Source organism: Anoplopoma fimbria, unplaced genomic scaffold (genome assembly GCF_027596085.1).
Source record: "Anoplopoma fimbria isolate UVic2021 breed Golden Eagle Sablefish unplaced genomic scaffold, Afim_UVic_2022 Un_contig_12206_pilon_pilon, whole genome shotgun sequence".
In the NCBI taxonomy this organism is placed as follows: Eukaryota; Metazoa; Chordata; class Actinopteri; order Perciformes; family Anoplopomatidae; genus Anoplopoma; species Anoplopoma fimbria.
This window is the reverse complement of record NW_026551689.1, coordinates 22,264-48,337: the sequence shown is the minus strand read 5'-3', so window position 1 is coordinate 48,337 and position 26,074 is coordinate 22,264. Positions and strand designations below refer to the sequence as shown.

At 40.4% G+C, this 26,074-nt stretch overlaps 3 protein-coding genes and 1 pseudogene across 3 annotated transcripts; all 4 read left to right on the top strand.

The window, feature by feature from the left end:
- The first annotated feature begins 446 nt into the window (after positions 1-446).
- Positions 447-6,960, top strand: LOC129115705 (protocadherin beta-16-like; annotated as a pseudogene).
- A 1,451-nt stretch (positions 6,961-8,411) lies between these two features.
- On the top strand, positions 8,412-13,065 carry LOC129115704 (protocadherin alpha-C2-like). Its single transcript, XM_054627003.1, is given in 3 exon segments — positions 8,412-10,371; positions 10,374-10,819; positions 12,855-13,065. Coding segments are annotated over 3 exon segments (2,439 nt in total). The 3' UTR covers positions 12,888-13,065.
- Positions 13,066-20,075: 7,010 nt separating this feature from the next.
- On the top strand, positions 20,076-22,534 carry LOC129115703 (protocadherin alpha-3-like). Its single transcript, XM_054627002.1, has 2 exons — positions 20,076-22,433; positions 22,526-22,534. The coding sequence occupies exons 1-2, from the start codon at positions 20,076-20,078 to the stop codon at positions 22,532-22,534; spliced, it is 2,367 nt and encodes a 788-aa protein (XP_054482977.1).
- An 840-nt stretch (positions 22,535-23,374) lies between these two features.
- Positions 23,375-25,738, top strand: LOC129115712 (protocadherin alpha-8-like). The gene has a single exon (XM_054627008.1). It carries the CDS (start codon positions 23,375-23,377, stop codon positions 25,736-25,738), a length of 2,364 nt encoding a protein of 787 aa, XP_054482983.1.
- The last annotated feature ends 336 nt before the right edge of the window (positions 25,739-26,074 follow it).

Here is a 26,074-nt window from a genome sequence, read left to right as displayed (position 1 = left end):
AGCTATATTGCCCGCTCAGAAACCAGAAAAAAGTGAATGCCAAAAGTTTGACTTTTTTTTTTAACTTAAAATAAGTTTACACAGAACTTTTCTATGTTTTGCGAAATTTGGACATCTCCGATATTTTACAAGGTGCAAAGGCACATAAAGGACATTTCACGTCGCTGCTCTCCACAAAAACATATATTTAATGAAGTCATCGTTCTCCTGATAGTTTATTGGATGCTGGGCAGGCAGACATATTGGATGCAAATCTCTGCTGATACCAGCATAAAGAAACGTTTCCCTTGAACACCCTCGTTGACTTTCATCATTGAACAAAAGGATTCTGTCTTATTTCTTCAACGAACATCAAATGTCAAGGTTTTAAATACGGATTATTTACAATGGCTCGTCAGTATTCCCGGAGCGGGTACGTGTCAGTATTTCTCTTTCTTTCTGCCATGATGAACACGGTCTCTACGGTCACCCATTATTCTGTTCCCGAAGAAATGGAGGAAGGCTCTGTCGTTTCTAATTTAGCAACTGATCTGGGATTAGACGTGAAGACTCTGAATAAAAGAAAAATGCGCGTCGACGTTGTAGGCAATAAGAAATATCTTGATATCAATAAAGACACGGGAGAGCTATTTTTTCTGGAAAGGATAGACAGAGAGTTGTTATGCCCCTTGAAGACAACTACAACATGCTTTCTACGATTAGACGCTACGATTGAAAACCCGATACGAATGTTTAATATCGAGGTGGAAATCACGGATATTAACGACAACGCTCCTCATTTTCGAAGAGGAACGATGCACTTGGACATCTCTGAATCAAGCCCCGTTGGAGAGAGATTCTCATTGAATAATGCTGCAGACCCAGATGTTGGAACTAATTCAGTGAAGGATTACCATCTGAGCTCAAGTGAACACTTCGCCATTGAAATTCAGACCGGGAGAGATGGGTCAAAGTTTGCTGATTTGATTCTGAAGAAAGCTTTAGATAGAGAGCAGCAGGCTGTTCATAATCTAATTCTCACTGCTGTGGACGGTGGAGTGCCCACGCGCACAGGTACAGCCAGCATCATTGTTCGCGTGCTTGATGTGAACGACAACGCCCCTTCATTCGACAAAGACAAATACATTGTAGATGTGATGGAAAACTCCCCGATTGGCAGTCTAGTTATAAAAGTAAACGCCACTGATTTAGATGAAGGTTCAAATTCTGATATTGTTTATTCATATAGTTTATATACATCAGAGAGAACGCAACAGGTGTTTAACTTGAATCCAGAGAATGGTGAAATCAGAGTGAAAGAGATGATCAATTATGAAGATTTTAAACTTTATGACATGGAAGTTATTGCCAGCGATAAGGGGCCTAACTCCTTAACTGGTCAGTGTAAACTGTCAATTCAGGTGACAGACATGAATGACAATCATCCAGAAATATCTATCAAATCATTTCAGAGTCCAATAAAAGAAGACATAGAATTAGACACAGTGATAGCTGTAGTTAGTGTCAGTGATAAAGACTCAGGTGACAATGGAGTAGTTGATCTTCATATTCCAGATAATATGCCTTTCAAACTGCGGGAGTCCTCTGATAACTATTATGAATTAGTAGTGTCAGAGCCTTTAGACCGTGAGAAGGTTCCAGAATATGACATCACTTTCACTGTGACAGACAGAGGTTCTCCTCCTTTATCTGACAATGAAACTATGACGTTAGAACTGCTGGATGTTAATGACAATGTTCCACAGTTCCCTCAGTCATTTTATACTATACGTGTAAATGAGAATAACGCACCTGGGGCTTTGCTCAGTTCACTCACTGCGTTTGACCCCGACCTCCATGAAAACCAGTATCTAGTTTATTTCATCCTAGAGAAGGAGATAGCCAACACCTCCATGTCCATGCTGTTCTCCATCAATCCAGAGAACGGTAATCTTTACGCACTAAAGACTTTTGACTATGAGATCGAGAAGGAGTTTCTTTTCCACATCGAGGCCAGAGACTCTGGCTCTCCTCCTCTCAGCAGTAACGTGACGGTCCACATCATCATAGTGGACCAGAACGACAACGCTCCGGTTATTGTCTCTCCGTGGAGAGCGCACGGCTCTGTGGTGGAGGAAAAGATCCCCAGATCCACCGATAAAGGCTCTCTGGTTGCCAAGGTGATAGCCTTGACACCGACTCGGTGCACAACTCTCGGATTACCTACCAGTTTCTACAAGTGACTGACGCCACCTTGTTCAGTCTGGATCAATACAACGGAGAGATCCGGACTATGAGGATGTTCAGTTACAGAGACCCGCGCCACCAGAGGATGATTGTTGTTGCCAAGGACAACGGGAATCCCGCTCTCTCTGCTACAGTCACCATCAAGCTGTCCACGATGGAGACTGCCGTTAAGGCCTACTCTGACATGACTGAGGTGCCTCTAGAATATGACATCTTCTCAGACCTAAACCTGTATTTGGTCATCGGTCTGGGCTCGGTGTCATTTCTCCTGCTCATCACCATATTGGTCACCATCGTGCTCAAGTGTCAGAAACCCAAGCCCAGCAAAGCGGCTCCTCCCTGCAGGAACAGTGTGATCAGTGAGAGGAACTCCACCATCGCAGATTCCACTCTGGTCTCCAACGATGCCTACTGGTACAGTCTGTTTCTAGCAGAGACCAGGAAAGGAAAGATGGTGGTGAGACAGCCTGTGCCAAAGGGCTCCAGATACATCGTGTCCAGTTTACCAAGAGGAACAGGACTGACAGACACTAGTGACTCAGCAGCGTCCACTCTGCAGGTATGGCAAACAGTACTCGTGTTACACACAGATGTAATTCATCAATATCCATCATGCCAACTAAGAAGTGAACCTTGTGGTCATAAATCTATCATAACGGTGCTCGAGAGTTTTGCTCATTTTCACTTATTTTAAGTTACTAGTCCTGAAATAAACCACGCATCACAGGTAAAAAGTTATCATCCACATTAACAAAGTGTTGGATAAGACTTTTTACACTTGCTAGAGCATCTGCTTACTACTAAAATCTCGATACACGTATGAAAATTAACAATCAATTCGATTAATAATCTATACTCTCTTTTTCTTCATGTATTTTCTTTGCTCTTCCATCTTGTATTTTTCTGCATGGCATCGGGAGGAGAAGAGAGGCTAGATGTGGGGCATACAGATATAATATTCAATAACAAATTAATGTCAGGATAAGCATGTATTGATGATACACACATGGACACTTTTAATTCCTTTATGTTTGTCATTGTTTTTACGCACAGACATGCTGTGCGTATTATTTGAAGAACACGAGGATAAGAGGTTATTATACACAATCTATGTCCTCACAATCAACTTACACACGTGTGGAAAAAAAGTAAAAAAAACGTTTGTAAATAATTTAAAATAGATAATGAACGAAACCTTATGATTACTTTCCACCTCGCACAAAGGGAATACAATTTTAGAAACCAGAAATGAAAACTTCAACAAAAGTTTTATTTCCTTTTTTCTAAACTGTGATCAAGCCCTACACCCCTGCCCGACCACTTAGCTCTGCTGCCTCGGGGCGACTGGTTGCCCCGTCACTCAGAGGTCCCTGCGGCCGATCCACCCGGTCACAGCTTTTTTCTGTCCTGGCCCCTCAGTGGTGGAATGAACTCCCCACTGACGTCAGGACAGCAGAGTCGCTGCCCATCTTTAGGCGCAGGCTGAAAACTCACCTCTTCAAGAAGTACTACCCTGAGCCTTCCTCTTAGCACTTATTGCATTCGTATTAGTTGCTGCACTTACTGTATTCGTATCAGTTCGCTGCACTTATTGAATTCGTATTCGTTTACTGCACTTATCCTATTCGTAGTAGTTTGTAGCACTTATTATATTCGTATTAGTCTGTTGCAATTATTGTTTTCGTAGTAATTTGCTTCTGCACTATACTTTTGCTCTGGTTTATGCTTTTAGATGCTTGTTTAAGAAAGGAGATGCACTTATGACTTCTGGTGACTAGTAGTTCTCTTGAATACCTATGTTGAATACACTTCCTGTAAGTCGCTTTGGATAAAAGCGTCTGCTAAATGACTGTAATGTAATGTAATGTAATGTAATGTAAAAACGCTCACACCCCTTTTTAGTTAAAACAATATAATAACTTTTTTAACATGTGCAAAGGCTCACACAAAACTATTTTCGTCGCTGCTCTCCACTAAAAGAATGTCCACTAGTGAGGTCATCCTGCTCACGATAGTTCATTGGTGGAGGGACAGACAGATATTGTATTTCATGGACGTGACTCAGCGTGCAGGAACGTTTCCCTCCAACATCCTCGTTTCGTTTGTTCGTTCAGAAAGAACGCGTTTTATCCACGTTTCGGCACAATTTAAGGCTATAAGGAATCTACATGATGGCGCATCATATCCGAATTTTATTCGGGAGCGGGTACGTGTCAGTATTTCTCTTTCTTTCTGCCATGATGAACACGGTATCTACGGTCAGCCATTATCCTGTTCCCGAAGAAATGGAGGAAGGCTCTGTTGTTGCCAATTTAGCAACTGATCTGGGATTAGACGCGAAGACGCTAAAGGAAAGAGAAATGCGTGTCGACGTAGTGGGCAATAAAAAATATCTTGATATCAATAAAGACACAGGAGAGCTGTTCATTCTCTCCAGAATAGACAGAGAAGTTTTGTGCCCCTTGAAAACAACGACGTACTGTTTTCTGAAATTAGACGCTACCATTGAAAACCCGATACGAATGTTTAATATCGAGGTGGAAATCACGGATATTAACGACAACGCTCCTCATTTTCGAAGAGGAACGATGCACTTGGACATCTCTGAATCAAGCCCCGTTGGAGAGAGATTCTCATTGAATAATGCTGCAGACCCAGATGTTGGAACTAATTCTGTGAAGGATTACCATCTGAGCTCAAGTGAACATTTTAGACTCGAGATTCAGACCGGGAGAGATGGGTCAAAGTTTGCTGATTTGATTCTGAAGAAAGCTTTAGATAGAGAGCAGCAGGCTGTTCATAATCTAATTCTCACTGCTGTGGACGGTGGAGTGCCCACGCGCACAGGTACAGCCAGCATCATTGTTCGCGTGCTTGATGTGAACGACAACGCCCCTTCATTCGACAAAGACAAATACATTGTAGATGTGATGGAAAACTCCCCGATTGGCAGTCTAGTTATAAAAGTAAACGCCACTGATTTAGATGAAGGTTCAAATTCTGATATTGTTTATTCATATAGTTTATATACATCAGAGAGAACGCAACAGGTGTTTAACTTGAATCCAGAGAATGGTGAAATCAGAGTGAAAGAGATGATCAATTATGAAGATTTTAAACTTTATGACATGGAAGTTATTGCCAGCGATAAGGGGCCTAACTCCTTAACTGGTCAGTGTAAACTGTCAATTCAGGTGACAGACATGAATGACAATCATCCAGAAATATCTATCAAATCATTTCAGAGTCCAATAAAAGAAGACATAGAATTAGACACAGTGATAGCTGTAGTTAGTGTCAGTGATAAAGACTCAGGTGACAATGGAGTAGTTGATCTTCATATTCCAGATAATATGCCTTTCAAACTGCGGGAGTCCTCTGATAACTATTATGAATTAGTAGTGTCAGAGCCTTTAGACCGTGAGAAGGTTCCAGAATATGACATCACTTTCACTGTGACAGACAGAGGTTCTCCTCCTTTATCTGACAATGAAACTATGACGTTAGAACTGCTGGATGTTAATGACAATGTTCCACAGTTCCCTCAGTCATTTTATACTATACGTGTAAATGAGAATAACGCACCTGGGGCTTTGCTCAGTTCACTCACTGCGTTTGACCCCGACCTCCATGAAAACCAGTATCTAGTTTATTTCATCCTAGAGAAGGAGATAGCCAACACCTCCATGTCCATGCTGTTCTCCATCAATCCAGAGAACGGTAATCTTTACGCACTAAAAACTTTTGACTATGAGATCGAGAAGGAGTTTCTTTTCCACATCGAGGCCAGAGACTCTGGCTCTCCTCCTCTCAGCAGTAACGTGACGGTCCACATCATCATAGTGGACCAGAACGACAACGCTCCGGTTATTGTCTCTCCGTGGAGAGCGCACGGCTCTGTGGTGGAGGAAAAGATCCCCAGATCCACCGATAAAGGCTCTCTGGTGGCCAAGGTGATAGCCTTAGACACCGACTCGGTGCACAACTCTCGGATTACCTACCAGTTTCTACAAGTGACTGACGCCACCTTGTTCAGTCTGGATCAATACAACGGAGAGATCCGGACTATGAGGATGTTCAGTTACAGAGACCCTCGCCACCAGAGGATGATTGTTGTTGCCAAGGACAACGGGAATCCCGCTCTCTCTGCTACAGTCACCATCAAGCTGTCCACGATGGAGACTGCGGTTAAGGCCTACTCTGACATGACTGAGGTGCCTCTAGAATATGACATCTTCTCAGACCTAAACCTGTATTTGGTCATCGGTCTGGGCTCGGTGTCATTTCTCCTGCTCATCACCATATTGGTCACCATCGTGCTCAAGTGTCAGAAACCCAAGCCCAGCAAAGCGGCTCCTCCCTGCAGGAACAGTGTGATCAGTGAGAGGAACTCCACCATCGCAGATTCCACTCTGGTCTCCAACGATGCCTACTGGTACAGTCTGTTTCTAGCAGAGACCAGGAAAGGAAAGATGGTGGTGAGACAGCCTGTGCCAAAGGGCTCCAGATACATCGTGTCCAGTTTACCAAGAGGAACAGGACTGACAGACACTAGTGACTCAGCAGCGTCCACTCTGCAGGTATGGCAAACAGTACTCGTGTTACACACAGATGTACTTCGTCAATATCCATCATGCCAACTAAGAAGTGAACCTTGTGGTCATAAATCTATCATAACTGTGCTTGAGAGTTTTGCGCATTTTCACTTATTTTAAGTTACTAGTCCTGAAATAAACCACGCTCACAGGTAAAAAGTTATCAACCACATTAACAAAGTGTTGGATAAGACTTTTTACACTTGCTAGAGCATCTGCTTACTACTAAAATCTCGATACACGTATGAAAATTAACAATCAATTCGATTAATAATCTATACTCTCTTTTTCTTCATGTATTTTCTTTGCTCTTCCATCTTGTATTTTTCTGCATGGCATCGGGAGGAGAAGAGAGGCTAGATGTGGGGCATACAGATATAATATTTAATAACAAATAAATGTCAGGATAAGCATGTATTGATGATACACACATGGACACTTTTAATTCCTTTATGTTTGTCATTGTTTTTACGCACAGACATGCTGTGCGTATTATTTGAAGAACACGAGGATAAGTGGTTACTATGATACATAATCTATGTCCTCACAATCAACGTACACACGTGTGGAAAAAAAGTAAAAAAAAACGTTTGTAAATAATTTAAAATAGATAATGAACGAAACCTTATGATTACTTTCCACCTCGCACAAAGGGAATACAATTTTAGAAACCAGAAATGAAAACTTCAACAAAAGTTTTATTTCCTTTTTTCTAAACTGTGATCAAGCCCTACACCCCCGCCCGACCACTTCGCTCTGCTGCCTCGGGGCGACTGGTTGCCCCATCGCTCAGAGGTCCCTGCGGCCGATCGACCCGGTCACAGCTTCTTTCTGTCCTGGCCCCTCAGTGGTGGAATGAACTCCCCACCGACGTCAGGACAGCAGAGTCGCTGCCCATCTTTCGGCGCAGGCTGAAAACTCACCTCTTCAAGAAGTACTACCCGGAGCCTTCCTCGTAGCACTTATTGCATTCGTATTAGTTGTTGCACTTATTGTATTCGTATCAGTTCGCTGCACTTATTGAATTTGTATTCGTTTACTGCACTTATCCTATTCGTAGTAGTTTGTAGCACTTATTATATTCGTATTAGTCTGTTGCAATTATTGTTTTCGTAGTAATTTGCTTCTGCACTATACTTTTGCTCTGGTTTATGCTTTTAGATGCTTGTTTAAGAAAGGAGGTGCACTTATGACTTCTGGTGACTAGTAGTTCTCTTGAATACCTATGTTGAACACACTTCCTGTAAGTCGCTTTGGATAAAAGCGTCTGCTAAATGACTGTAATGTAATGTAATGTAAAAACGCTCACACCCCTTTTTAGTTAAAACAATATAATAACTTTTTTAACATGTGCAAAGGCTCACACAAAACTATTTTCGTCGCTGCTCTCCACTAAAAGAATGTCCACTAGTGAGGTCATCCTTCTCACGATAGTTCATTGGTGGAGGGACAGACAGATATTGTATTTCATGGACGTGACTCAGCGTGCAGGAACGTTTCCCTCCAACATCCTCGTTTCGTTTGTTCGTTCAGAAAGAACCCGTTTTATCCACGTTTCGCCACAATTTAAGGCTATAAGGAATCTACATGATGGCGCATCATATCCGAATTTTATTCGGGAGCGGGTACGTGTCAGTATTTCTCTTTCTTTCTGCCATGATGAACACGGTCTCTACGGTCAGCCATTATCCTGTTCCCGAAGAAATGGAGGAAGGCTCTGTTGTTGCCAATTTAGCAACTGATCTGGGATTAGACGCGAAGACGCTAAAGGAAAGAGAAATGCGTGTCGACGTAGTGGGCAATAAAAAATATCTTGATATCAATAAAGACACAGGAGAGCTGTTCATTCTCTCCAGAATAGACAGAGAAGTTTTGTGCCCCTTGAAAACAACGACGTACTGTTTTCTTAAATTAGACGCTACCATTGAAAACCCGATACGAATGTTTAATATCGAGGTGGAAATCACGGATATTAACGACAACGCTCCTCATTTTCGAAGAGGAACGATGCACTTGGACATCTCTGAATCAAGCCCCGTTGGAGAGAGATTCTCATTGAATAATGCTGCAGACCCAGATGTTGGAACTAATTCTGTGAAGGATTACCATCTGAGCTCAAGTGAACATTTTAGACTCGAGATTCAGACCGGGAGAGATGGGTCAAAGTTTGCTGATTTGATTCTGAAGAAAGCTTTAGATAGAGAGCAGCAGGCTGTTCATAATCTAATTCTCACTGCTGTGGACGGTGGAGTGCCCACGCGCACAGGTACAGCCAGCATCATTGTTCGCGTGCTTGATGTGAACGACAACGCCCCTTCATTCGACAAAGACAAATACATTGTAGATGTGATGGAAAACTCCCCGATTGGCAGTCTAGTTATAAAAGTAAACGCCACTGATTTAGATGAAGGTTCAAATTCTGATATTGTTTATTCATATAGTTTATATACATCAGAGAGAACGCAACAGGTGTTTAACTTGAATCCAGAGAATGGTGAAATCAGAGTGAAAGAGATGATCAATTATGAAGATTTTAAACTTTATGACATGGAAGTTATTGCCAGCGATAAGGGGCCTAACTCCTTAACTGGTCAGTGTAAACTGTCAATTCAGGTGACAGACATGAATGACAATCATCCAGAAATATCTATCAAATCATTTCAGAGTCCAATAAAAGAAGACATAGAATTAGACACAGTGATAGCTGTAGTTAGTGTCAGTGATAAAGACTCAGGTGACAATGGAGTAGTTGATCTTCATATTCCAGATAATATGCCTTTCAAACTGCGGGAGTCCTCTGATAACTATTATGAATTAGTAGTGTCAGAGCCTTTAGACCGTGAGAAGGTTCCAGAATATGACATCACTTTCACTGTGACAGACAGAGGTTCTCCTCCTTTATCTGACAATGAAACTATGACGTTAGAACTGCTGGATGTTAATGACAATGTTCCACAGTTCCCTCTGTCATTTTATACTATACGTGTAAATGAGAATAACGCACCTGGGGCTTTGCTCAGTTCACTCACTGCGTTTGACCCCGACCTCCATGAAAACCAGTATCTAGTTTATTTCATCCTAGAGAAGGAGATAGCCAACACCTCCATGTCCATGCTGTTCTCCATCAATCCAGAGAACGGTAATCTTTACGCACTAAAAACTTTTGACTATGAGATCGAGAAGGAGTTTCTTTTCCACATCGAGGCCAGAGACTCTGGCTCTCCTCCTCTCAGCAGTAACGTGACGGTCCACATCATCATAGTGGACCAGAACGACAACGCTCCGGTTATTGTCTCTCCGTGGAGAGCGCACGGCTCTGTGGTGGAGGAAAAGATCCCCAGATCCACCGATAAAGGCTCTCTGGTTGCCAAGGTGATAGCCTTAGACACCGACTCGGTGCACAACTCTCGGATTACCTACCAGTTTCTACAAGTGACTGACGCCACCTTGTTCAGTCTGGATCAATACAACGGAGAGATCCGGACTATGAGGATGTTCAGTTACAGAGACCCTCGCCACCAGAGGATGATTGTTGTTGCCAAGGACAACGGAATCCCGCTCTCTCTGCTACAGTCACCATCAAGCTGTCCACGATGGAGACTGCCGTTAAGGCCTACTCTGACATGACTGAGGTGCCTCTAGAATATGACATCTTCTCAGACCTAAACCTGTATTTGGTCATCGGTCTGGGCTCGGTGTCATTTCTCCTGCTCATCACCATATTGGTCACCATCGTGCTCAAGTGTCAGAAACCCAAGCCCAGCAAAGCGGCTCCTCCCTGCAGGAACAGTGTGATCAGTGAGAGGAACTCCACCATCGCAGATTCCACTCTGGTCTCCAACGATGCCTACTGGTACAGTCTGTTTCTAGCAGAGACCAGGAAAGGAAAGATGGTGGTGAGACAGCCTGTGCCAAAGGGCTCCAGATACATCGTGTCCAGTTTACCAAGAGGAACAGGACTGACAGACACTAGTGACTCAGCAGCATCCACTCTGCAGGTACAGATGACAGCTTCCTTTACGGCATCAGTTTTGTGCGCAATTCACACTGCAATATTTCATTACTGGTCAGCTTCGAGCTGAGGTGTAATGGCATTTTTTTATTTATTTGTGACTTCAGTTTGTTGCCTGTATATCAGTGGAACTGTTGTGTTTTAAATGTTTTATTCATTGCAAATGAAAACACAATCAAGTACATATCTGAAATGAAGATGCTGAACCCACTGCAGTAAACCTTTTTTCCCAGCACCAGTGCCCTTTTATTATTCAATGCGATACCTATATCTAAACCCCTTCCTATCTATCTATCTATCTATCTATCTATCTATCTATCTATCTATCTATCTATCTATCTATCTATCTATCTATCTATCTATCTATCTATCTATCTATCTATCTATCTAAGAAGGTAAGTATGTGGCTGGAAATCAGACAATAATGTAGCTAAATATAAAACTGTGTTTTAACCTACTTTCATAGAACGGATTGAGACAAGCTGCAGTATTTATTATTAAAGGTCACACTAACCATGCTTAGTCCGTGGTATTCATCAAAGTTAACATTTAATTCATGTTGCCTTTACAGCCACTATGCGATCATAGGATACATACACAAATAACCCTTTCTTGTACTTGCAATGACCTGACCATTAAATTGCTTTTTTTCTCTCCCCACTCTTAAGTACCCTAAATGAGGAAAGTCCACACTGCAGTTGGAGGTATGCAGGAGTCTCACTCCCCCACCCTGGATGCCCTTTTATGAATGATGTTGCAGAACTTAGTGATTTAATTATTTTTTTGTGTGTGTTTGTTTTGTTCTGAGTGGATATTTTTTTAAATGATTTTGTCTTGTTTAGTATCTCTTCAAGCAGGAGATTATTTTTAATAGCAAAGGGTCACTCAGTTGAAATGAGATTCGGCCTGTCAAATCTTCTGTGTTATCCTCTTCATGCTTATATTTTGATAACTGTTGCTTGTATTACAGCCTCATCACTAAAGCCCACTAAAATGTTTCTATGCAATCTATCTATCACTGGAATTAGTAAATACTTCCGTCAGTATTTCATGATTATGTCCTTATTTAAAGCCTAAAAATATATCCCTAATGATTTTGATTGATCTCAGGGGATAAGACATAAGATCATAATAATCACAATGATAATATACTCAGTCCGACACTCTGTGATTAATTTAGCAGACAATCAAAAGTGGTGGTCCAGATGATATTTTGAAACGGTATTCCTGTCCTCGTCATTACTTCTGGTGAACAAAGTGAGAATCACGTATAGGAAGTCCCTGCACACACCTGTATCCTAGGCTCATAGATTAATAATCTTTCAACATAAAATAATAACATCAACATGCTGCTCAGCCTGAAGGTCATTGATCACAGTTATACAAAATTCTTTACTTCAAATAACAATGTTACCATTTGCCAGCTTTGCTCTTTTCACAATCTGACTTTTGCTGTTAATGCCTGGATAATACACACGACACACAATATTGATATGTCATTAATTAAATCACTTTGTTCTCGAAAGGTCCTATGCATGTGAAGATTAATTTGCGTTCATCCTGTACTGACCCATCACTAAGAGGTTATGAGTACATCCTATTTTTGAATGTGTATATGTTGGATTGGACTGTGTTGTTGATGTATGAATGGGTTAGTTATACTGTAAATCGATTGTAACCGACTTCACAGAATGACAATTTACTGTCTGCTGTAGTGTGAATTGTGACCTAATTCTTTGTGCAGGAGAGATGCAAAGTGAAACCAGTCACCCAGTTACCTAGCAACCACTCTCTTTCACATACTATTGGAGCATGGTATTCATTTATAGACCTGCCACCTCACAACTACCCTACATGATCAAGGATCTGACCAACCCCTCCACCCTCTCTGTCCTCTGCCTGAAGCCCCTGTCTGTGTGACAGACATTGGCTGCATGAGATGTGTCATTTTGACCAGTCACATGGCTGTCAGTGCTGTGGTTCTTTTCCATATTCATCTAATTCTTTTGTCTCATTGGCAGGAATCCAGCAGCAGCAGCAGCAGTTCAACATAAGGCCCCACCTCCAGCTGTGTACCGCTTTGAATCGGATAGGAAAGCTTCAGAGAGGAAAGGAGAAACCCCTGCCCATAAACGCCCCCACGTCTATCCTGCTCGGTTCTATCCTTGCTCCTTACAATGTGTAGTTTTCATGCTATAACACCAAGTGGACTATGGTGGCTAATTAAGGACCAAGTCCTCTCCCTCTCTTTCTTTAAGCACATGAAAAGCCAATCAACAATGCCTCTCTGTCCATTCAATATGCACGATAAGACTGCATGGTTTTAACCTCACTCCAAGACCATCATACAAAAAAAAAAATCAAGAGGAGATACTTGCAAAGAAGCAGACTGTATGCAAAATTGCACCAGTGGATATTTAAAGAAGCCTCAACAAGGACTATTAGAGCGGACATGGACATGTTGAAATGCCTTTAAGAGATCGTTTTCCTCTTTAAAAATGAAACACATGTTGAATACATTATTAACCTCTGTGCTTTGTCTTGCCCATAACAGCATTGATGTATAATACACAAGTTAACTAAGAAGTGAAACAGCACAATTAACTAAATGTCTGAAAAGCACTAACATACGATTTTAAAGTATGAAAGAAAAGGAAATCATTACATTATAGATGTGGTAGCTTTTAGCAGTGTTATGTTTTGTACTTGACGTTGTGCTTTATATGTGAGCTTGGACTAAATATGAGAGTGCTGAGAGATTAAGTTAAGTTAGCCTCTAAATCACACAGATTCAAGTGAGGCCATCAGCCATTATGTATTTGCCTTTCAGTTGTTTTTGCATGGGATAATGAAGTACTCTGATAGCTTTAGATATTTTATGATATTGAGCTTTCCATTTTCTGTAGTTAGGTCTCATTGTTTCATATTTTGATGAGAACAAAATTAGGAAGTGCAACTGCATAATACTTTTCAAAGGATCAAGAAAGTTAAGTGTACTTTCATCTTCAATGTGTAGAGTGTGCTTGAATGTTACTTTCACTTGTACATTACTGGAGAATACGAGTGAAACTGAACACAAGTGAATGCAGTGAGTGTTTGATAATGGACTGATTAATATCTACTCATAACTACTCTGTAAACATCACAAACAGACCATGTACTTTCACTTTTTTATTTTCAAATCCAAACTCTGGATGTTCCTTAATTTCAATATCATCTGAGATTGTGTAACATGATGAAAACTCACGTAATGACTTAATGTTTACTTTATAATACTGAATACTGGTTTCAACCAATGGAAGCTGTGCTCATGTGTATTACTGACTTCAGTATGTATCTGCATAAATTGGGATATATCTATGATTAACGTACAGTATAGCATGTATCTGTATCTTTGCCTTTAGTTATCAGTACTAATGCTGAACAGAAAAACAGTGTAACTCCTGTGCCATCCGATTTATGGGCCAACAAGTATGTTAAACATTTCAATGATCAGACATCATGTAGTCAAACTCTTTAGCACAGCTCACATTGCATTACTTGTATAAAGTTGTAATCTTTTACAGTCAAACATAAACAAAAAGTGCTTTTGTAAAGTGGTTCTTTAATAGTGCAATATGTAGGTGTAATATGTGAGCTTATTGTATGCTATGGTCTGTATCATCTATCAACTACAAAGATAAAATAGAACATTAAACTTAATGGTGAACTTGTGAATCTATTGCGTTTTCTATCAAAGGTACTTCTTCATTATTGTAAGAAGACTTTTAATTCCAGTTCCACAGCAGGTCATCCTTCAGTGAATCTACTACAAACTACATTTGTGATGACAAAAAGTCTAAGGCCTATTTTACTTAATCATAATGTCTGTTCCACCCTTGTCAGCTAAACTAACTGGCTTAAAGTTTCCCTTCACTTGATGTCGGTTTGAAAATCATTGAGCTCATTTCCAAAATAGTCACAAGCACGAGAACAGTACCACTCTAACAGTATGGTTTTCCTGTCTGAGTCACTTTACGGAACAGCAATTTCCTTGAATGCATATACTGCAATACAGTTAATGGAAATGGACATTTTTGCTGATTCAAAGTATCCAAAATCATCTGACTCACATAGTGGATCAAGTGACAGCTGTACTGTAAGCTTGGGGTAAGGCCCAACACAGACATGTCAGCTTGTGTGAAATATAAATATATTTAAATGCCCAAAAAAATCACCTCACTTTTGTTTTATACGTAAGGACAAATTGTTGTATATGTTTTAGAAGGTTTTAACAGGCAATGTTCTATGGATTTTTAATGTGTTACTACCTTATCAGAGAATGAGATACACTGTAGCATTCACACTACTGAAGTATTAAATCCGCCTTAGTAAGAGTGTCTTGTACACAAGAATGTGGCAGAACATTCTGTAGATTATTTTTTGCTCTTTTTGTCACTAAGTGACAGGTTCTCATGGTTTATGATTATTTATAAAAGCGCTTATCTGTCTTCCAAGGTGATAATTATAGTCAACACATACAGACTGGAGTCTATAGCAACAGACAATATGCTCTGTTACCGTATCCAATTTCAGTGATTTATTTTCAACAAAAGATTGACCTCAAATGTCACTGTTCTGTTGTAATCCACAGAATTACTATGAAAGGGTTCTAGGTTTTTATTTAGAGCCCGAAACACTATCATTATTCCAGAAAGTAGACCTTCCCCCAGGATGCTCAGGCTTTTATTACCTCATAATTTCTTTCCAATACTGAAACAGTGTTAATATGGTCACAAAACGGAACAAGGACCTAAAGTATTAAAAACAAATAAAATATACCCTCTGTGTGTGTGTGTGTGTGTGTGTGTGTGTGTGTGTGTGTGTGTGTGTGTGTGTGTGTGTGTGTGTGTGTGTGTGTGTGTGTGTGTTTGTGTGTTTCAACAAAGAACCTTCTGCACCACACTGCTTAAAGAAGGAATCATTCTGGACTTTCCTACACACAATGTGAGTATTGATGATTCAAATGAAACTTTCAGTTTAGGGTAAAGACAAATAGGAATCTATAAAATATAGTGTAGTAATAACGTAGAATTTTGCGCAAATCATACATAAATTACTGGCGTTTGCCATTGCAGCTTTACCGAGCAATGCAGTCTCTTTGTGTCTGAAAATTTAAAGAGTTACTACAATAGGCTGAAAATTCTGTTAGTGCTTCCACCTAATGGTCGAAGAAGAACACTGTCTTAACCACACTAGCATTGTGGCTTTGCAGTAGCATTGCAGTTAATGCACAAGTGCATCAGACTTGACCTTTAAACACTGCAACAGTGCTTTACTTAGTGAGGGTTGCTAAATTAAATAGCAAATAATGAAAACCATTGTTAGTGTGATTCGGTCAAATGATGCTGTGTGATAAATCATCAGCCTGCATTCAAATAGTCATATCAGTAGTCACATACACATCCTCTATTTACCACTTATTGCTCTACTCATTCGGTCCCATAAAAATAGACCCTTGTTGAAAACCCTGAGCTCTCACTGCTAAAACAATAATTACTATTAAATAAGATAAGCAGCATGATTACCATGATTGTCTTTCAACATCAAACAAACACTCGCCCTTCTCTGAGAACAAGTCACCTTGAATAAATTGAAAAATTAAATATCTATAACATTACCAAATTCTAATATGTTTTCATCACTCTTTTCACTTTCAGGCATGTGAGCCAGTGAGGATTAGAAGACTGTGCCTACTCAAAAGCTTTGAACTGTTCATTCTGCTCATTCTGTCTTCAGCATTTTTTTTTTTCATGCCTTCACGTCCTTGTTACACAGCGCCAGAACACATCATTTTAACATTTAAAGACCTCTGTCTCTCCGATAAAATCTTCAGTTTCTAAACACTCTCTTTCCATATCCTCACTTGTGGCAAAAGGCGTTTCAGTCATTAAGTGTTCCTTTTTTTTTATCTCCATCTATACCCATTTCTGATTAGATTGAGAATCACTAAGGGTTGCATATCACTATGGCATAGGACTCAAGTCCAGTTTTGGCCTGTTTTCATTTCCAAGCATCATTATTTAATTAGGTCAAGTGATTTTCTTAAACAGCAAACGTAATTCAAGTGCACAAAACAGGAGGAAAAGGCAATTGAGAAAGTCCATGACAATCCCTCTCATCACAGTCAGCACATCCACCATCTGTGAGGACATCATGGCTATCTTTATCCTAAAAAGAAACAAAATATTAAAACTCAGCTGATGCTCTAAATATTATAATGAATTGTTCTAAAGGCCACAAGTTGTGTGTCGTCCCGGAATGGAGATACTTATTTATTACAATTAAATACAATAAATCATAAGCAGGTTTGGTTAAGTGTTAATACTAATTTGCAGACAATGTTTTTTCTGTTCAAAACAAAGGGTGTGAGTGTGTCTGTCTCTGCATTTGCATGTGCACACTCATGACATCATCTCCCCAGAGAGATGAGATCATGTGTGAGCAGGGAAGCTTGACATTTATGCCCACAGGATGAGTTATTTTCACTGATTGATCCCGTATGACCTTGCATGTTAGTAGCCCTTAAGAGGTGTGTGTCTTTGTAATAACGCTAACACATGTGCATCATACAGCCCCAATGTGTTTTATGTATAAAACTGGGGTCTTATTTGTTATGCATAATTTTGTATTACTGAAGAGAAAAACATAATTTTCGGAGTGATATTTTACACGTTTCTTCAACAAATATTGTCTTGGGCTGCTTTCCCCTGATACATCAATTACAAAATTATTCTTGGATTTTTTTGAGAAAACCATAAGGGAGAAACATACATTTTCAAAGAGACATGTATTGTATATTGTGTAGAGAATGAACAGCATCAGAGCCTGTGGAAACGGCTGACTTTCTTTGTCTGCAGCATTCACAGCTCCTGCATCCCTCCCCCTCTGCTTCCTTCCTTACTGAGAGCTGCTTGCTTTCAGCACCATGGCCAGTCACCAGCCCATTAGAGCTGCGTTGCCATGGCAATGTGCTTTCTGTTCACTGGAGGTCGCAGTGGGCTCTGAAGCTGCGAGTAATTTAATATTCTGACATACACCCCCACCCTCTCATACACCCCCACCCTCTCATACACCCCCACCCTCTCATACACCCCCACCCTCTCCCTCCCCTCCTTCCTCTTCACAGTGCAGCACCCGCAGGGTGCATGCATCAGATGAGCATTCTCTGTTAGATAGTATCGATACAATGAGGTGCTTTGAAACATCCTGGCAACCTTATTGCAGCATGGGGGATATGATGCAGGCAAAAATATGAGGAGGTGTTGCACAATGCGGCAGTGCTCGTGCACTTTTATGTTTGGCCTATTTCCAGAACCAATACGTTGAATGTGGGAGGGGTGCGGAGATTCTTTTTATTTATTTTTTTCTTCTTTCTTTGCAGGTCACTTCGTTTCCCTGCTGCCTTTAGTGTGATTGTTATTTACAATTTTCTATCATGGTTTATTCTGCTAAATCGCATGCATTGCAGCCGCATGGGGCACAATGTACAATTAAATATGAACCATTTAGAGCAGACATAGAAGTGGGCTCGTCATAGTTGCATTTTCAGGTTCAATCCATGAGATGTCACTGTTCACCTCTTCAATAGGACACGGTTGTGGGTGTGTGCTGCAGATCATATATAGTTTAAGCAGAAAGAATGTGAGTGTCAACAGTTTCACCTACAAAAGCACACAATAGAAAATTTGATTATATTCAGGGTCCATCATTTTCGAATGATGAAGTTATTATTTCAAAGATATTTCCTGGAAAGAACTTCGTAATTTGGCCCTTAATGGCGACTTCTTAAGGTGATGTGTTTTCATTAGTCCAGTTTACTTTCAGGCATGTGAGCAGGTGAGGATTGGAAGACTCCTACTCAAAAGCTTTGAACTGTTAAAAATAGCTCATTCTGTTTTAAGCATTTCTGTTAGTTTTTTTTTGTTTCAAGAAGCATCAATAACACTACATTTTAACATTTTCTCCTAAAAGATTTCCAGTTTTTGTATTTTAAGTACTAATAAGGTTATACTATCTTGCATTATCTTTTGGTAAAAATACATTTGATCCAAATTAATTTATATGAATCCAAATCTGTTTCTGATCAGATTGAGAGTCACTAGGGGTTACAGATCAACGTGTAATGTTTTTTATTTATTTATTTTATAATATTGAACATTGTACTGATACATTTAGATTCCTGGAGAGACCTATGCATATTGATCTAGAAATAATAGAGCCTGTGTTCAAGTGGTAGAGTTTGAATTAATTAATTACAGTTAATTGCTGGAATAACGACCGAATGTAACTACATTTTAAATTTGGTGAAGAGTTTAATTTTTCTTTCAGGGAAATAAAATGCTTACTATAATTCAATTAGTGCAGCGCTTTACAGAAACTAAAATTGTTTGCAAGTAAAATAAAAAAATTGCTCCCGTGCAATAATTCTCTAATTGTTCACTTTCACAATAACAAACTTCGATTACAATAGTTATTCAATGAAATGTCTTTAGAGATAATTAACTGGTAATTATTTTCTTCGTAAATAATGGGTGGCTACGTTTCACATCTGTGGCAAAATTAAAGGTTGACTGTAAACTGTTTTGGCAATCGTGATTTCAATGATACATATTAACTTGCTATTTGTGGGAAACATGTATTAAATACATGAAATAACAAGACACGAAATAAATAAATAAAAACTTTAGGTTGAAATAGGCTTTTAAAGACATTTTTGGAAAGGTAAGCCTCGCTCTCAGTTTGTATATTGTGTTTTTGACAGGATCCGCTTGTAAAACACAACCCTTTACACACATATACATATTAAAATAACAACTTCATAACTGGTGTGATTAAAACTTCTACTCCTACGTAAAGCGTCTGCTGCCTGAATGCAGGTGGATGGAAGTACTTCAGCAAATCACATTGGCTAAACTGGAGGAAAACGTATTATCGTCACCGCACCATCGTAACAGTGACAATGGGTGGTGCTGCTACACTATATATCTACATGGTGGCTGTGTGTGCGAGGGGGTAACATTGTTTAGTGCATTCAGTGACAATCCAAAGAACGAATTGAGAGACTGGGCTTCTTTTTTTTTTGTCAGAATGGAGGCAGAAGCAGACCTTTATCGTTAACTATCCGTGAGAGGAAACAGAAAAAATCCGTAACAATTCTGTTGACAGATTGAAGACCGTTGCTTTTAAGGCTTTTCCTAAAAATGGCGATAACGAACATCAAAGAACAATGGCTGGACATATGGATTTCTTTTTCCCTGGCCCTTCTGATTCTGACTCATTTGGAAGGAATATCTGCTCAAATTCGATATTCCATTCAGGAGGAATTGAAATCAGGCACGGTAGTTGGAAATGTGGCAAAAGACCTTGGATTAGAGCTTGGAAGACTGACGGAAAGGAATCTTCGTGTTGTGTCAGGAACAAAGCAGGATCTGTTTAAGGTAAATGCAAGAGATGGAGCTTTGTTAGTGAACCAGAGAATAAACAGAGAGGACCTGTGTGCAAAAACTGCTCCATGTATCGCAAATCTGAAAGCCGTTGTAGAAAATCCCCTCGAGATGCACCAAATAACTGTGGAAATACTCGACGTAAACGACCATTCGCCTAAATTTCCTGAAGAAAACTGCACATTAGAGGTGCTGGAGTCCGCCATAGTTGGATCTCGATTTCAAATGGAGGGAGCACACGACTTGGATGTTGGTTTGAATTCCTTACAAGCATATAAGCTCAACCACAACCAGTATTTTCGATTGGAAACGGAAGAATTTGGGGAGGATGGAAAGGTTCCATTCCTGATCTTACAGCGTCCTTTGGATAGAGAACAAGCCGCTCAACACTCGTTACTCTTAACAGCCAATGATGGGGGTAAACCATCACAATCTGGAACTGTTAATATCACTGTTATTGTGTCGGATATAAATGACAACTCACCAGTGTGTGATAAACAGAAATACACCATAACAATAAAGGAAAACGCACCTGCAGGGACATTTCTGCTGACAGTAAATGCAACTGATACTGACGAGGGGGTGAACGGTGAGATCGAATATTCTTTACGCAGTAAGCTTAGAGGACTCTCATCGGAACCGTTTGATCTGAATAGCAGAACTGGCAGACTCACGGTGAAAGGAGGTCTTGATTACGAGGCAAAGCAGGTCTATGAGATTAAGATACTGGCTGCGGACAAAGGTGCAGTATCTCTCTCCACTCACTGCAACGTGGTAGTCAGAGTGGAAGACGTGAACGACAATCAACCCGAAATAGACATCACATCCCTTTCAAGTCGCATTCCAGAGGATGCACCTCCTGGCACGGTGGTGGCGTTAATGGGTGTGACGGACCTTGACTCAGGTGTGAACGGACAGGTGGTCTGCAGTGTGCTGGGTGATTTACCTTTTGACTTAAAGCCGTCCCCTGACGGACAGTCATACAGTCTGGTCACCAAGGACTACCTAGATAAGGAGACCATACATATGTATGAAATCACAATAACGGCTAAGGATTTAGGGAACCCCGCCCTGTCATCAACGAAGGTGATACAGGTGGATGTGCTAGATGTTAATGATAATAGTCCTTTGTTCACTGAAAGCCCATATACTTTTTATGTGCCTGAAAACAACAAAGCTGGGCTGTCAATTTTTTCAGTGAGAGCGCAGGATGATGATGGAGGTGAAAATGCTGTAGTCACATACTCACTCGACCGCAAGAGTCCGCGGACCACTATAACTTCATTTTTAAATATAAATGAAGCGAATGGCACTGTCTCCGCACTAAAAAGTTTTGACTTTGAAACTCTGAAAACGTTCAAGTTCCAAGTTGTTGCCTCAGATTCTGGAACTCCGTCACTGAGCAGCAACGTCACAGTGAACGTGTTCATTCTGGATCAGAACGACAACGCTCCAGTCATCCTGTATCCAGTCAGCTCTAACGGTTCTGCTGAAGGTGTGGAGGAGATTCCCCGCAATGTGAACGCAGGACACCTGGTGACTAAAGTCAGAGCCTATGACGCTGATATAGGATATAACGGCTGGTTACTGTTTTCACTGCAGGAAGTTACTGACCACAGTCTCTTTGGTTTGGACCGCTATACAGGACGGATCAGAACACTTCGCTCATTCACAGAGACAGACGAGGCTGAGCATAAACTGGTCATACTGGTGAAAGACAATGGGAACGTCTCACTCTCAGCAACAGCTACTGTGATGGTCAAAGTTGTGGAGCCCAAAGAGGCTTTTGCTGCTTCTGATGTTAAAAGTGCCACAAAGGATGATGAGGACAGTAATGTGACTTTTTACCTGATGATAACTTTGGGCTCAGTCTCAACACTTTTTCTCATCAGTATCATCGTGCTGATTGCAATGCAGTGCTCTAAATCCACAGAGTACACTTCTAAATACCTACAAGAGACTAATTATGATGGGACACTGTGTCACAGCATCCAGTACAGATCTGGAGAAAAACGCTACATGTTAGTGGGACCCAGAATGAGTATAGGATCTACTATAGTCCCGGGCAGCCATGCGAACACTCTAATGCTCCCTGACAGGAGGACACCTGGAGAGGTAAGACATGTTTTGATTTCAATTGAAGATATTTTTCAAGTATTCACAGAGAATGAACTGCGGGTTACATTAAGATAATGTCCTTCCAGCAGATATCATAACATTTATATGTGATATATAAATGGTGGTTGCGACCGCTGTCCATGGTGCTGGAACATTTTCCTTTAACAAGGAAATAAGACTCACTTAGAAATCTAGAATTCATAGTTCTGTTTCGGACTAGTTGCGTCTCGAAACAGTCTGCGACATTCCAACCAATAAAGGATTGGGAGGTATGGAGTTTGACGTTTATATCTTGAGATGTGCGATCAGTTTGTGGTGGCATTATTGTTTAAATACTAAGACACATGTGACTGAAAGATACACACATATGAGCCTGATTATGACTGCTTCCAATCGTTACTGAAACACATTAGCTAGTTGTGCTAAAACAGAAGATAATACACAAGTTATACACACACACACCTACAATGAGAGAGAGAGAGAGAGAGAGAGAAAAGAGAAAGAAAGATACAAACATGAAATGTTGAAATAATAATAAGAGTGTTCTCTTTTCACACTCATCTGTCTTGTATCTTGAAACGTTTAATATATTGTTGCTGTTACTCCATACATACTAGTTTTGAAACAGGCAGTATTGATTTGGACAAAAATATGAAATATATATATATATATATATATATATATACACACACACACACACACACCTATTATGTGCCTTTAACGACCTCCTGGTGTCGCTGTAATACTGGGAAACAATAGAAGACTTTGTCCCTCCCCTGAAAAAGCTTTTGTTTGCAGTCTAGAGCAGGGCAGACGTTTAAATCAAGCACGCCATTCGATGGATTTATGTTGTACATGCGATACCGAACGGGTTGGATGAAGACAATTTTGTTGCAGTAACAGCTTTTCGTGTTTTTCCTCCACGTTTTGGTGTAACGATGGGGACAGACAAACAAAATCGAACCAGGGAGTACTTTTTGTTTGCCTTTAATATATTGATACTGCTCTTTAACGGGAAGCAGGCTTTTGCGCAGATAAGATACTCCATACCAGAGGAGGTGAAAGCAGGTACCAATGTTGGAAATGTGGCAAAGGATCTGGGCATTGAAGTTACCTCGTTAATTGACCGACGGTTCCGTGTTGTATCTGGATCAAAGGAGACATATTTTGAGGTAAACCAGAACAATGGGGCTCTGTATGTCCATAAGAAAATCGACAGAGAGGAGCTCTGTCACGATGGTGGTGCTTGTCTAATGGAGCTAAAAATCCTAGTCGAAAACCCTCTGGAAATGCACTACGTAGTTGTAGAAATTACTGATGTGAATGACCACTCTCCTAATTTTACCGAAAAAGAACAGACGTTTGAAATATTTGAACAAACATTACCGGGCAGACGATTCCAGCTGCACACTGCTCGTGACCCCGACAATGGCATTAACTCTATTCGTACATATACTTTGACGTTAAACGATCACTTTGAAGTAGACATCCGCCAAAGCGATGAGGACAAAATACCGTTTTTAGTGCTTAAAAAGTCTTTAGACAGAGAACAAAAAAACAAACACCTGTTATTTGTAACAGCAGTTGATGGAGGTAAACCTCCAAGATCAGGGACACTAAATGTTTCCATTATTGTTCTTGACAGTAATGATAACCGTCCGATGTTTAGTCAGGAGACATATCAAATTGCATTACAAGAAAACGTTCCAATCGGTACTTCAGTATTCAGAATGAATGCAACGGATCCCGATGAGGGCGCTAATGGGGAAATTGAATACAGCCTTGGAAAAACTCTAAAGAAAAAAGTATATGACATTTTTGAATTGAACAAATTAACTGGGGAAATAAGAATTAAAGGACAAGTGGACTATGAGGAATTCGATATTTATAAATTGGATGTTGAGGCATCCGATAAAGGAACGCCTCCACTGACAGGTGAGTGTAGAGTCATTATAAAGATAAAAGACGTTAACGACAATCCACCGGAAATAGAAATAACATCACTGTCAAATACAGTGTCTGAAGATTCAAAACCTGGCACAGTTGTTTCACTCATAAGTGTGACGGATAAAGACTCCGGTGTGAATGGTAAAATAATATCAAGCATAAGCGCCGGTGTGCCTTTTGAGTTAAAACCTTCTTATAAGGAAAACATATATTCAGTAGTTACTAAGGGATTTCTGGATCGAGAGGAGGTGTCATATTATGAAATAACAATAAAAGCCACCGATTGTGGTGAACCTCCACTATCTACTGTTAAAACACTCCGCATTCAGATATTAGACGTAAATGACAACAGTCCATATTACGACCAAAATCCATTACAGTTTTACCTAATAGAAAATAACGTCGCTGGAAAGTCAATATTCTCTGTAAGCGCAACGGACAAAGATGAAAAGGACAATGCCGTCATTTCATACGACATTGTTAGAGGAGGGAATCAAATTGACACTCTGTCTTTTCTTAATATTAATCCAGACAATGGACACATCACAGCACTTAAAAGTTTTGACTTTGAAACTCTGAAAACGTTCCAGTTCCAAGTTGTTGCCTCAGATTCTGGAACTCCGTCACTGAGCAGCAACGTCACAGTGAACGTGTTCATTCTGGATCAGAACGACAACGCTCCAGTCATCCTGTATCCAGTCAGCTCTAACGGTTCTGCTGAAGGTGTGGAGGAGATTCCCCGCAATGTGAACGCAGGACACCTGGTGACTAAAGTCAGAGCCTATGACGCTGATATAGGATATAACGGCTGGTTACTGTTTTCACTGCAGGAAGTTACTGACCACAGTCTCTTTGGTTTGGACCGCTATACAGGACGGATCAGAACACTTCGCTCATTCACAGAGACAGACGAGGCTGAGCATAAACTGGTCATACTGGTGAAAGACAATGGGAACGTCTCACTCTCAGCAACAGCTACTGTGATGGTCAAAGTTGTGGAGCCCAAAGAGGCTTTTGCTGCTTCTGATGTTAAAAGTGCCACAAAGGATGATGAGGACAGTAATGTGACTTTTTACCTGATGATAACTTTGGGCTCAGTCTCAACACTTTTTCTCATCAGTATCATCGTGCTGATTGCAATGCAGTGCTCTAAATCCACAGAGTATACTTCTAAATACCTACAAGAGACTAATTATGACGGGACACTGTGTCACAGCATCCAGTACAGATCTGGAGAAAAACGCTACATGTTAGTGGGACCCAGAATGAGTGTAGGATCTACTATCGTCCCGGGCAGCCATGCGAACACTCTCATGCTCCCTGACAGGAGGACACCTGGAGAGGTAAGACATTAAAAACAATATAACATAAATGTTTTCATGCATTCCATCCGTCATTGCTTCGTGATCAACAGCATATTTTCTTTCTTTTTTTCTACCACCTTTCGAAAGACCCTTGTACAGGGTCACAACCAAGCAGCACAACACAAAGGCGGCCATGCCAGACTCTTAATCAAATGTGATGCATATTATTTAGATTATAACCGGTTAATCTTACTTTATTCGCAAGTGCCGAATATAGGTGTGTTTCCAAATGAAGATATGTAGGTTAGTACGTCAGAGCAGCAAAACGTTTAATTCATTTTCTTTACTTTAAAGCTGCACATAGTCGTGTTCATACTTCTCTTGCCA